Genomic DNA, 13864 nt, shown 5'->3' with positions numbered 1-13864 from the left:
GAACACCGGTTATTAGAGGTGCAGGACAGTGGCTTACCTGGAAGAATCCGGGGGGCATAGGCCCACCTGGCATGCCATCTCCGGGTGGCAGGTTGCCCAGGACAGGGCTCGGAGCAGCGGCTGCACTCTGCGGAGAGACAGCAGACATAAAATCGAGTTGAAATTCTGTTACAGATGTTTAAATGCATTAAAGCTACAATCAGAACGTTGTGAAAACGTAAATGTAAAAACACCATCTTACTCACTTTATACTTTATCGTCATGTACCGAGAATCAATTACGCTATGTTTCATTATATTCAGTTCATATTATTGTCGTGGACACGGAAATTAAAATTTATAACCAGGTAATTTCAGATTTCAGATTCGGTGCATTAAATTACAGGGTGTATTATTTTAGTCTAATTGTGTTTATTAACATTTCAATGTGAACCGAAGTCTTATTCTGAATCATTTGATTTGTTTGTTTCATTTGATTTGTTTGTTTCATTTGACTTCCTTATTCTAGTCTCATATTTATTTGTACATTTGAGGACGTCTTACAGTGTAGAATGAGAGTAAATAGACTGTTTTGGATTTGCTGAGAAAATTACAAATTGAACCAATTAATTTCCTAGAGTGCCTGAATCATTTACTAATTTACTCAAACTTGATTCATTTGATTCAACTGATTCATTTGAATAATTTATTCATGTCTCAGGTTTATTCATACATATGAAGGAATGCAGATTTGTGTCGAATGTGACAAAAAGAACTAGCTGAATAACTGTAAAAATCATGATTTTAATATTAAATAAAAATAATCATAATTCCCCTCACTAACATAAACAAAGGAGTAAACAAACCAGCTAAGTACACCACGCTACCCTGTCCAGTAATAAGCTATTAATGACCAGCCCAAAAATAATCTCTTAATACATCCTGATTGTAGTGTTGAAAACATTTACACATTCAGTACACCGTACACCGTCTAACTTAAACTCGACATGACAGACTTTCAGATGATTCAATTGATTTAGTTGATTCAGTTGATTCATTTGATTAATTGATTCCAGTCTCATGTTTAGATATACATATGAAGGAATACAGGATTGTAATGTAGGGAAGTGATTAAAAAAACAAAAAAAAAAAACAAAACACCACTTTAAATCATCTGCCTCGAGCTGCACATCTCTGATTTGTGCGATGACGTGCCGATGTTGGCTTGTTTTCAAAACCCTCCTGTCGTCTAAATATTCTGCACACGGTAAAAATGGAAGCGTCAGCAAAATCAATAGCGGAAATGTGCGCTCGCGGCCTCATCGGAGATCTCTCGTCTTCTTAACGAGCGGCGATTTTTTTTATTTATTTATTTATTTTTAAGAGAAGTCAGGCCTCTAATCAATCAAAGTCAATTACGGTGAACGTCGCTTAGGATTATGGGCAGCTTTTCTGACAGCGCTGGATGTTTTCGTGCAAGGCCAGCATTTCAGACGCTGATGATCGCTCTATGATTCTATTAATGTGTCTGCCGTGGAGATGAAGGGCTTGTGTTGTATCTAACATCTGCCAGCCCTGTATTTATGAATCAGACCAGAGATTCTTTTTATTGTGTAGCAACACACAACCATCAGAAACAACCGACAACACGATCAGATTACAGGAAACACCACAAGTACAGTAGAGAGGGGCTCAGTAGTTCATGCAGAGATACAGAGCTCCTCACGTTTTCTTTTCTTATCATCCCTGTGGATCAAAACTGTAACCGCAGCATGCACGCTCTTCCGAGTGCACTTTCACGTCAGTACTGAAACCCCTCAGCGCTCTGATTGCGTCATTGTGTGTGTGTGTTCTCTGTGGCGAACAAAGACGACCAGAGTTCCTTCCACTCACTCTGTACACGTTCATCGGCAGTGACGTGCAGTTTGCGTGAAGCTAAACTGCTACCTATGAGTGTAGCTCCAGTGCACAGCTAAAGAAGTTAATCTTTTTTTTTTATTTTTGTCCATTTTCGTTTACTGGCAGTCCTGGGACTTGAGCTCGACCACCTCTCATAGGTTCTCATTTATCTCACTGGATAAGAAAGAATTTCTTCGTAAATTGTTCGCAGGAGCATTTATACCAGAAATGTGATGTTCAAGAGACAACCGTTCATTTGTAAAATAAATAAATAAATAAGTAAAAACATTTGTTTCACTCCTGAGTTTGTGTAAATTTGCATATAAGGAGACTTACAAATGCAAACTTCGACTGATCGGCTTCAAATTGTATCATTTTCGTAAGTTGCGGTGATTTTATATCCCGACTACGCAGTCGAGTTTAAATCAAATATTTCTTACAATTACACACCAATTTAATGAACGTTTTGTTAAACTCAGTCGTTTCATATTAAAGACTAGTTAGAATGCATAAATGAAGATAAATAAAACTAGTTGTTCAATTAGGACAAAAGTAATGGCACCCTATAAGAAGAGGAGGAGGAGGAGTTTGTGTGTGTGTGTATGGTAGCTGACACACTGCACTTGAGTTGCGTTACATTTTCGATGTTTAGTCACCGTTTTGTTGATTTCAGTTCTCTTTTTGCCTTTTATGGAGGTCTGTGGGCGTGGCTAAACATAAATCCGCTATAATTTACGGCTGACTGGCGTTTCTGATCATATACACATGAGTACAATGAAAATGTTTTGTAAATTTGGTGGGAATTTTAAGTTCAATTTGGCTTTCAAAAACATTTACGCACAACTTAAATGAGGTAAATGCAACAATTCTATTGTGTCATTTTGACTTGTAGAACACGTAACCTCCTGCTGAGATTTTTTTAACAAGCCATTTCCCTGTTTGAATAAATTGCTTGGATCTGGCGCAATGATCAGCTTCTGTTTATAAAGAGAAGTAAAAAGCGCCCGGAAAAAAGCATAGCTCAGGTCTCCGGAGGTTATTTGGTGCATCCAAGAGTTTAATCTCCCTTGCTGGCTCGAGTTTGAGCTCAATCCCACACCCCAGGTATAAAATCTGATTAGAACAAAGGTCAGGATTTAAGAGACTTATAGCAGGTAGAGCAGCATCTTAAACTCAAATCCTCCTAAGAGCTTCATCTTGTTAGAGCTGCCTCTTATTGGGAGGCAGAAGGTGATGCATGGTGAAAATCTATGAAGCTAACAAGTAAAGGAAGCTTATTGATTTCACTCCGCCCCAGTATTAGATTCAGGTAGGAGGCGTGGCCTAAAGTTTGAAGGCGGAGTTGTACATTAGAAGTGATTCAATGCGAATGATACTACAGTTCCAGTTTCAATGCTTATGTAAAGATTATGTTTAAGGCATGCTACAATGCTAAACTGGTAGCCATAAGCTTCCGTTTCTGGTCAGCTACATTAGCATCGAAGCTCCAGTGCAAACTATTTTCTGAGAAAGAAGGTGATTCAGCTTCAAGATTAGAGTGTTTTAAGCTCTAAGACTATATCCGGGATGGATAAAGTACAGAAAGCTGATGTGTGGTATTTTGGTAAAATCTTAAATTAAAAAAAAAAAATTTAATTATACCACAGTGAAGGTTAATAAAAAAAATCTCCACACTAAAAGTGAAACTTTTTTCCTTTTGTTCACACTGGTAAATTTATAACAATTTATAACAATTTATAACAATGCTCAGGACTCACTTTCAGGTGTTTTTTATAAAAATTTTGTTTTTTAAAAAGGAAGAAATTTCAGCCACATTGTTCTTGCTTGTCTAAACTCGTACAATTTCTTAAATTAGATCTGGTTCTTTTAATTTATTGTCTAAACTGGAGTAGATTGAGTGAAAGTTTAAAATATAGTTATGAATATATTTAAAGCTACAGGATTGTGGGCATTTCATCCTCTCTGGTAGAAAAGTGTTACTGCGACCTCGTGCAGAAGAACTTTTTATAACATTCTCCACTGTGCTGGATAATCAGAAAGGCTGTGAGAAGCAAGTAATCCACGTTCAACGAGAATTCAGGGCTGCGTGCCAAACCACATTCTGCGCACTAAATAGGACGCCTGAATAGTTTCGACGCTCCTGTGTATTGTCACACTACTTAGTAAGCTAGTATGTGGTTTGGGATGCAGATATATGATTATATCAGCTGCGGTTATCAGGGCCGAGAAGTCTGGGAGTGAATCTTTGGCTGTACTACTTTCAGGCAAGGTGACGTAGGACGCATCTGAGCTGGAGTACAACGTTTGTGTTAGCAAGAGATCTGACTCTGAGTTACTATTACAGGATTCCCAGAGCGACTCAAAGCAGCGACGGAACATCACACGTTATCGTATTTTCTTCTCCATGATTTTGTTAAGCTTTTTTTTGTTTTAATTTTTAACTCAAATATTCAACATACTGTAGTTTTAAATGCACAAAAATGTGATTGAATTGTTATTAGCCAGCAAAAGAACAAAAATCTTTTTAAAATATATTTTTTAGTCTTGATCTTTGAGATTTGTATTGAATGGCAGATCTGAACAAAAATGTAAGGAATAATTGTTTTTTTTCCGTATTTGAGTAATAGTATTAATTTTAAATTAAACTCAGATAACATTTTAAAGCCACTAAAATGCTAATTATTGTAAGTACAAGCGCTCAAGCACTTTCCATTTCTGTAACACAGTGAGCTCAGGGTGTAAAAGTGAACCCACAAACTATTAGCAAACAATTTAGTAAGTACGAGACATTGCTATTTGGAGAATAGATGAAGAATAACATTTACATGCGAGTATGACGTTCTCTAAACACTTCTGTAGTGGAGTTTAATCCTCTCACAGTGTTGAACGAGGCCAGAGGGACATATTTTCGAGGCCAGCATAATCCTCTTTGTGTCCGAGCGGCGTAAACAAGAGAATATGTGTGAGATTAGGTTGGTCTGAAAGAGTGGCGGGACAAAAAGTCAACAGTCAGGCGGATAAATCCTCTAATGCTGCAGCGAAACAGAACATTAATTCACACTGGACTGGTTTTGACCCGAAGTGTTTCAATCTGGTAAGTCGGTGACTTTAATTCCCCGGCAGGACCGTGCTGGATGAAAGTGGGGGATGATCGGTTTCACCTCCCTGAGACACACTAATGACCTGCTGGGCGAACAGTTAAGAGCAGAAGGAGGAATGAATGGCCATTTTCATAAGAAAAGGAGATCTCCTGAAAGCTGGATTGCAGGTTTGGTGCACGGCCCGAGGCAGACTGCGGTAAATCCATCTGTGGGTAAACATGTTTCTAAATAAGGAGGAACATCTGCCTAACAATCAGAACAACTCAGCACCCTTCTGTTAGGATGTAAAAAAAACCCACTAATGACTATAAAGAAATTTAATTTCATTTATTTCCAATACAGAGTGCCAAGATGTGGTTCTTTATGCACCTTAATGCATCTAGACTTTTTTTTCCCTTCTTCCTAAAGCCTACATTACATTTTTTTTCCTGTTGACCACTTGCTGCTTTTAAGTAGGAAATGAATCACTCTTGTGTTGTGCTGTTATAGGAAAATAATAAATGACAGAATGGTGTGAGGAAGCGGAGTTTCAGTTACCACCTTAAAGTTGATTATTTTCCAATAACAGCACATCCTGAGGTGTTTTATTCCTCTTATACCACAGCAATTTGCAGTTTTTTTCTTGTAATTTTTTTTTTATCCTTTTATAGTTACGTAATTTTTGTTAAAGGCAGATAAGGCCATGTAGATGCCAAAAAATTAAACCTTATTTTGACGCCCTTGAACAAGATGGAGGAGCTTAGCCCAACTACGCCATTTATCCCAGCTTGTCAAGATCGCTTCTTATCTGACTTCCTGTTCAAAACTCCACACAAATTTATATTATGTCTAAAAAACCCAACTTTATTTAAAGATAGAAAGGCAAGTGAGCTGAAGCAGTGTATCTGCATGAGAATGCATGAGAATACAGAGCAGATCCTCACAATAAACCCCCTGGAGAACCTCCGCCTCACAAAACAGAAGTCTCATGTTATCAGCTTGTAAAGTCTCCCAGAGAACAGCAGGAGCAAAAAGCCTCCATCCTTCTTGGGGGAAAAACACGACTCTCTCTTGCTTCCTGAATCAATCACTCTTATCAGACCATCACAAACCCCTATGGAGTGAGGAAGAGCGAGCTCATGGCCCAGGGCCACTCGGCACCACCAGAAACAGTCTAAACAAGCCAGGCAGCCTCCATTTCCTGCTTGGGCCATGCCCACAGTCTGTGGTTTACCAGCTCAAATTAGACGTCTCTACTCTTACTGCTAGTGCTGCCAGCAGAAAGGAGCAAAGCGCGGTCCCGTATTTATCTGGCTGGCTTTGGTACGTTAGTGATGGTCTCGTACGTTTTCCTCCGACCTGAGAAAACTTTAAAATAAAGTGAAAAACAGCAAAAGTGGCTGTCTTGAGGTCAGGAAATGGAAATGGGGCAGAAAGTAGGCACCGAGGACAGATGAGACAGAAAGAGAGAGATGGAGAGAAGGAAATGAAGAATGCCAGCACTAAACAGAGAGATAGAGAGGGAGAGATTTCTCCGAGTGCTGTTCATCCAGACCCTCATATCCCTCCGTCCACCACTCATCTGCCTACGTCCTGATGAGTTCCAGCTGCAGATGGTGAACGCCGCTCGAGACGCTGAAAGCAAAGCCCACTTCACCTTGCGACATGATTAAATGAGGATCCTGTACGAGCGCTGACCTCAAAAAAATAAACAACAAAAAAAATAGAAACGTGCACCTGGTGCAAGCTAAATAATATATTAATTTCATCCAGGACTAATAGGTTCTCAGCAAGCATGCCTGTGTACAGAACAACCTGAGAGAGAAATCTGCGAAAGAGGCGTGGCCTATGTGGGTCAATCTTAGTGAAGGAGGAGTGGCCTCTGTGGCTGTAAGTCTTAGTGAAGGAGGTGTGGCCTCTGTGGCTGTAAGTCTTAGTGAAGGAGGCGTGGCCTTTGCACCTGTCAGTGCTTAATAAAATTGTAGCCCGCATGCCTGTCAATCGTAGTGAAGGAGGCGTGGCCTCTGTGTCCATCAGTCACAGAAAAGGAGGTTTGGCCTTTCTGTCCATTTGTCACAGTAAAGGAGGCGTGGCCTATGTGTCCATCATTCTTAAGTATTACGTGTCACTTCTTTGCCTGTCCGTCACACTAAAGGAGGTGTGGCCGCTATGTCTATCAGTGACAGTAAAGGAGGTGTGGCCTTCTGTCCATCAGTGACAGTAAAGGAGGCGTGGCCTTGTGTCCATCAGTGACAGTAAAGGAGGCGTGGCCTTGTGTCCATCAGTGACAGTAAAGGAGGCGTGGCCTTGTGTCCATCAGTGACAGTAAAGGAGGCGTGGCCTTGTGTCCATCAGTGGCAGTAAAGGAGGCGTGGCCTTGTGTCCATCTGCTATAGTAAAGGAGGTGTGGCCTCTGTGTCCATCAGTGACAGTAAAAGAGGTGTGGCCTCTGTGTCCATAATTCTTAATGAAGGAAGTGTGGCTTCTTTGCGTGTCAGTCACAGTAAAGGAGGCGTGGCCTCCTGCTTGTTAAAGCTGCCACTTTTTCGTAACTGTTTGCACGATATTGAATTACATCATATCACACTGAAACTGTTGTGAAGCGATTTTTATTATGTTAACAGCTTTTAGTGTGTCTTTTGTACGCGTCTGAGATATCATCTCATAAGGACAGATACATAAATGAGAATATTATAGAGCAATGTAAAATGATGTCTTAGATGCAGTTGCTATTGCAACATGTCATGGAAAATGAGAAAATAAACTGCACCCTGTTGTGTCATTAAAGCATTCGATATCACTTCTGGTTATGACTCTGCGAGCAGGCTTTACAGAGTGAGCACTCATTTAGCAGCCAAAATAGGCCTGCTGTGTCTCCACCGTCTCTCCCTCCGGGGACAGGTGTTATTGGTTTGCTTATTTACACGTTTACTTTGCACGTGGTAAAAGGGGAGGGGGGGAGGATGCAAAAGTGGAGTGAGGGATCACACTCGTCCATCTCCATAGAGCTAGCGGATGAGTGCCATCTGCCTGGTAACAAAGTCCTTCTCCTGACGCCATCTCAATGTGTGACATCAGGCAGGATGAGAGTCTGGGGGTTAAAGGATGAGCAAATAATGGACACACAGAGTGTGAGGGGAGAGAGAGAGAGGAGGACGTGGAGATGGAGGGATGAGGGGGTGTGTGAGAGTGTGAGACGGTGGACAGAGAGATAATAAGGTGAGAATGTGAGTGAAATAGACAGAGAGAGAGAGAGAACAGAAAGATGAGTGTGTGTGTGTGTGTGTGTGTGTGTGTTTAACCAATACAAATGTGCCGCTGTTTGTCAAGCCAATAAAGTAGCTTGAATACAAGTGATAAGGAGAGGAAGAGTGTGTGTATGTGAGAAAGAAATGGAGTTACAGCAAAAGTTAAGATAAAGTTAACGCTATAAGATAGTAGGGTGTGTGTGTGTGTGTGTGTGTGTGTGTGTGTGTGTGTGTGTGTGGTATAAAGACAGGTCTCTGGGTGGTCCCTCCTCCTTTCAGCTGTTAAGGATGGAGCTGCCGGTTTCCATGGCATTTCATTAATGATTGACAGAAGAGAGCATACAGAGATGGAAATCGGAGAGTCGTATAAAAAGGGAGGGTCAGGGGTCAGAGGTCAGGGGTCGAGACCTTACAAGGCTGCACTTAAGAACAGAATGACCTGTGCATCATTAAAATCAGCAATTACAATAAGGGTTAATAATGATTGCGTTGATGCCGGACCACTAGCCTAGTGTAGACGTCAATAAATACAGAGGATTAACACTTTGGACTTTGGTGTAGCTTCGAACACACACACACGCTCACACACACGCTCACACACACGCTCACACACACGCTCACACACACGCTCACACACATGCTCACACACATGCTCACACACACGCCACACGAATCATGGAACAGATTGGTGAACAAGACCCAAAAAGCATTAGTGTCAACAGTTCGATTATTCCATTGTTTTGCTGTAAAGTGATATGCTGTAAGTGTAATGGCTCCTGACAGCTGGTCCTGAGAGACGAAGGAGGAGCAGAGCGAGAGGAAAAAAAAAAACTTCAAACAAGAAGCTTTCTCTCCATCTGCTGCCTCCTCCGCTGGCTTCCCCTGCTATTTCCTCAGCACTCTGTCTCATCCCTCTTTCTCTCTCTCTCTCTCTCTCTCCATCTCTCCATCTCTCCATCCCTCCAGCTGAAAGGGCTGTCTGTCATCTCGGCTTTCACTTCTTCAGAACCGTGACTCATCTCACACCAGCGCTCAGTGTGGAATCACACGGGTTCATGAGAATCGCGCGGCTTCGTATCTAAAGGAACACCGCATCCAACAAATAACACAAAACGGATGAGGATCCAATTGAAACGTTGGCAAGACTGAATGCTCAAGAAACAAGGAAAAAAAATCACCTGTCTGAAAAAAAAAGAAAAAAAAAAAAGAAAAAAAATCGAGGAATTATCGTTGATTGTTGTTTTTGTAGCTGTTTACTGAACATTTCAGACCCTTTAGTCTTTAGTGCCTGTAGAAATACTGCTATCTTTCCCCATGCCAAAATAAGTGAAGACTTCTCTTTACTTTACTACTGTTAGTGTTGATAATACATTCAAATGTCCATCTGTATACACTCTTGACATATTTTCTCTCCAATCCCCACAACAGAGCTCATTTCTGGGAAAAAAGTTGAAGGCTAATATTTAATATTTGCAGATGTTTGCGTCGATAAAGCATGTACACATGTTTCTCTTTCCCCATAAATAATTCAAACGGAAATGGTCTGAGGTTCAGGACATACATCTGAACCGAGCTCTCTTTTTCTATTTTCAGAAACTCTTGTGTATGAAGAGACTCTTAAGGGCTCGTGGATGGCCCGAGTGGCCTGAGCAATTAGCTTGTGGAGAGCGGAGGCTGCGCGTGTGCTCGGCTGCCCTTGTCCAATTGACCTTCCCGATAAAAGCGCCATTAGTGGCAATTAAACCACAAAATGCAAAACAAGGGTCCTTAAACTGAGTGGCTGAGACAGAGAGGTCGCAGCTGACTAATATTCTACAATCGTGTGAATACAATGACAAGAACAAGAAATTATTGAGTTGGATTATTGAGTTGCTTTGGAAAAAACAAAAAACAAAATGTGATAGAGTTCAGCTAGCTAGCTATCTATTTTATTTCTTTTATAATTGCACACTAAAACACTAATTTTCATCTAATTTTTGACCTGGAGTCAATCAGAGCAAGCCATGGGCCAGAAATGTCTGTGATTGGATAAGTCATTTAAGTCATAACCAATGAAAATTGAATGGAGGCGGAGCTTACAACACCTTAATTCATTCATCTTTACTAACAACTTTATCTAACACTCTTCCCAGATATTGTACGTTTGTAAATTCAAGTATAACTTCATGATTCTAGTCTGATAATCATTACGGAGAACTGTGCTAAAATATTTATTAGAATTGTTTTCACACTGCTATGACTCTCCACTGGAGTGTATCTCTGGGTGATGGACATTGCTAGAGTTGCTGATGTCGGCTGATTTTTAATGCCAAGCCTGGCTCATGGTCTGCGTTTTTCTCTTTAGTCCCTACCGTATACAATATGCTGTGTGTCGTCAGAGTAAAGCAACAAAGCATCATTCTTAGCAGCACAGCTTGCTCAACAGATTGCACGCTGTAGTCGTCCATGCACAGAACATCTTCTCTCACAAAAATATGAATGTGGAAGTTGATGATATCAGACTTGTTTAGAAGAGACGAGTTGGAATCTGTCACACTGTAGGGCATTGTTATTCACATAAAGAAACAAACCTAACTAAACTTTTTTTTTTTTTTTAAATGACTGGGCATCATTCACCAATGGCACATGATGGGACACTATATTTCACAGAAATCCAATCCAGCCCAGAAAACTGCGTAGACTGGAAACCAGTCCATACGAGACCAGCCCAGGCCAGAGACCAGAACAGACTAGTTCCGAAACCAGTCCAGTTCAGAGACGAATCCAGTCCACTCCAGAAACCAGTCCAGTTCAGTCTAGTCCAATCCAGGCCAGCGACCAGTCCAGAAACCAGGCCAGAATCCAGAAACCAGTCCAGAAACCAGTCCAAAATCTAGTCCAGTCCAGTCCAGAAACCAGTCCAAAACCTAGTCCAATCCAGTCCAGAAACTAGTCCAGAAACCAGTCCAGAAACCAGTCCAGAATCCAGAAACCAGTCCAGAAACCAGTCCAGAAACCAGTCCAGAATCCAGAAACCAGGCCAGAAACCAGTCCAAAACCTAGTCCAGTCCAGTTCAGAAACCGGTCTGGTTCAGAAACCAGTCCAGACCAGTCCTGTCCAGTCCAGTCCAGGGATTTAACAGGAGCATGCACTCGCACTTCCAGCACGCACTTCCAGCACAGACCACTCCGAGCACATCCCAGAATTACAGGGTTACCACAGCAACCAAATCACACACAGGTGAGACAATGGGGGATGAAATTCTTTTGTCTTTAGCTCATGGTTTATGAAGTGATCTACAGTTAATAGTTATAGATCAAATCTGCACACTTCTATTATAACAGTGTTATTACTTACATCATTTCTGATGCACTATTAGCTTTTTTCCACCAGCAAGGTCCTGGTTCCTGCAAAATCTCTAATCTCAGCACCAAAATGCAGCTGGTCTGGAGCCAAGAATACGACAGGGGCTTGGGGCAGAGTCATTTCGGTTAGATTGGAAAATGTGTCAAATCTAACGCAACACTGATTATTTTAAGGCCTAATCTTTCGGACCACTTAATGAATTAAGTTAAATGAATTAAAACTAGTAAATTAAGTACATTAATAATAATAAGTGTGTTGATTCATATTATAAATTCTTTATTCTGATGTAACAAATATTTTTGCTTAACAGTAAAAGTATGTAAACGTATAAGACAAAGATTTAGTAAAACGGTACTCCAGAGACGTTTTGGGGAAAAGTGGAGATTAAATTGTGGAATGTAAACCAAACTAATCCGTCACGAAGAAGCTCGGAAGGGACAGAACGTCTCTCTCGCTTTCTCTCTCTGAGCTGAGCGACAGTCCAGACGTTTCCACCCGAAGCTCCACAATATCATGAGGAATTTGGGCAAATCGTTGGCTCTCTAATCCTCAGCCTGGCCTCGAGAGCGCAGCGCAGCATTCCAACCCCCTACAGACTCGAGCGCACTCTCTCCAAGCCCCCCTCCTTCCCTCCGCCGCTCACGTACACATGCACACACACCCTCCACCTCTACCTCCACCTCTATCTCGGCCTGGAAAACAACAGCCGAGCTGTTCATTTAAAAAAGAGAGAGAGAGAGAGAGAGAGAAAAGAGTGAAGGAAATTCCTGGAATAGTTAAGAGTTAAGACATAGACGACTGACTGCGCAGTCACACAATTGGCATGTCGAGCCAAGAGTGCCCTTATCAGGGAGTGAGATAATTAACCCAACCCTACAAACAAACACACACACACACACACACACACGCACGCACACAACCCCAAACATGTACATGCACTTCCCTGATCTCACAATACGGCTCTTTAAAACATCAGAGCTGCACATCACATTGCATATTGTTTTGTTTATGCGCAGCATGCACAGACAAAAAAAAAAAAAAGAGAAAAGTGCTCATCTGAGCAACCCTTCCCCCATCGTCCTCTCTCCTGCTCTCTGCCCTCCAGTAACACTCTCTCTCTCTCTCTCTCTCTCTCGCTCTCGACTCACTTCCTTCCTCTTCTCTCCATTCCCTCACTAATCCCCAGGCTCTACTGGCAGAGCAGAGTGAACCTGCGCACAACCTTCAACACCAACACGGCCTTTCAGAAGCGTCCTGTTTATGCTGTAGATCAGAGCTGGATGATACGATACGATACGATACGACCTTATGACACGTTATGTCACAACACCCCTTTTCTCTATCACGCAACGTATCACCGGCTTGGTCATTTATTTTATAACTGTCTCTTTAACCCAAAACAATGAAACTAATCGTATTTAGTGTCCTGTGCTTAATATTTTAGTTTTGCACTGAAGCTATAAAGCAAATGTAGCTAAAGTTTATTGCTCTTATCTCAGAATCTTTTCACTTGGCATTACTTGGGAACACATTCTGCCTGGGAATACACTCTGTCTGACAGGGCATCATGCACACACACATTCACACACTCATTCACACCTAGGGGGCAAATTTAGAGTCACCAATCCACCTACTGGCATGTTTTTGAGAAGTTGGAGGAAACCGGGGAACCCGGATTAAGCCCATATGGAGACACAGAGAACATGCGAAAGGAGTGTGATCAGATTCATTTTGTACGTACACGTGCATGACATGAAGCCCGATTTCAGCCACAAGAGACATCTGAATTGAGATTTTCTCAACTGTATGCAAATTAGCTATGACACTATAAAGAAGCAACAAATCAAAACAGTGGGCTTGAACGATTCCTCGGACCGATCCTATGGTGCAAGTGCGCCGGAGTTTCTTCAGTTCCCCACTCACAACTTTAGTTCCTACCTGCAATTAGCTTCCATTTGTTATATATATATAACCTTAAATGTGAATAGAGATACTACGAAGAAAAATAAAGCTACACGCCCACAGGCGACAACAGTAACAGTTGATACACGCCCACAGGCGACAGCAGTAACAGTTGATACACGCCCACAGGCGACAACAGTAACAGTTGATACACGCCCACAAGCGACAGCAGTAACACTTGATACACGCCCACAAGCGACAGCAGTAACACTTGATACACGCCCACAAGCGACAGCAGTAACAGTTGATACACGCCCACAAGCGAGAGCAGTAACAGTTGATACACGCCCACAAGCGAGAGCAGTAACAGTTGATACACGCCCACAGGCGACAGCAGTAACAGTTGATACA

The 13864-nt window shown here is 41.7% G+C and overlaps 1 protein-coding gene across 2 annotated transcripts in view; it reads right to left on the bottom strand.

Moving 5' to 3' along the window:
• The window catches only part of ssbp3a (single stranded DNA binding protein 3a), a 32911-nt gene that overhangs the window by 11539 nt on the left and 7508 nt on the right, over nucleotides 1–13864 (bottom strand). For both annotated transcript variants that reach the window (XM_026946195.3, XM_026946196.3), the window contains exon 5: nucleotides 38–127. In XM_026946195.3, the coding sequence (XP_026801996.3) occupies nucleotides 38–127 (90 nt within the window). The remainder of the gene's footprint in view (nucleotides 1–37; nucleotides 128–13864) is intronic.

The sequence above is a fragment of the Pangasianodon hypophthalmus genome, chromosome 21, assembly GCF_027358585.1.
Source record: "Pangasianodon hypophthalmus isolate fPanHyp1 chromosome 21, fPanHyp1.pri, whole genome shotgun sequence".
Taxonomy (NCBI): domain Eukaryota; kingdom Metazoa; phylum Chordata; class Actinopteri; order Siluriformes; family Pangasiidae; genus Pangasianodon; species Pangasianodon hypophthalmus.
This window is presented reverse-complemented; position numbering and strand designations above follow the sequence as displayed.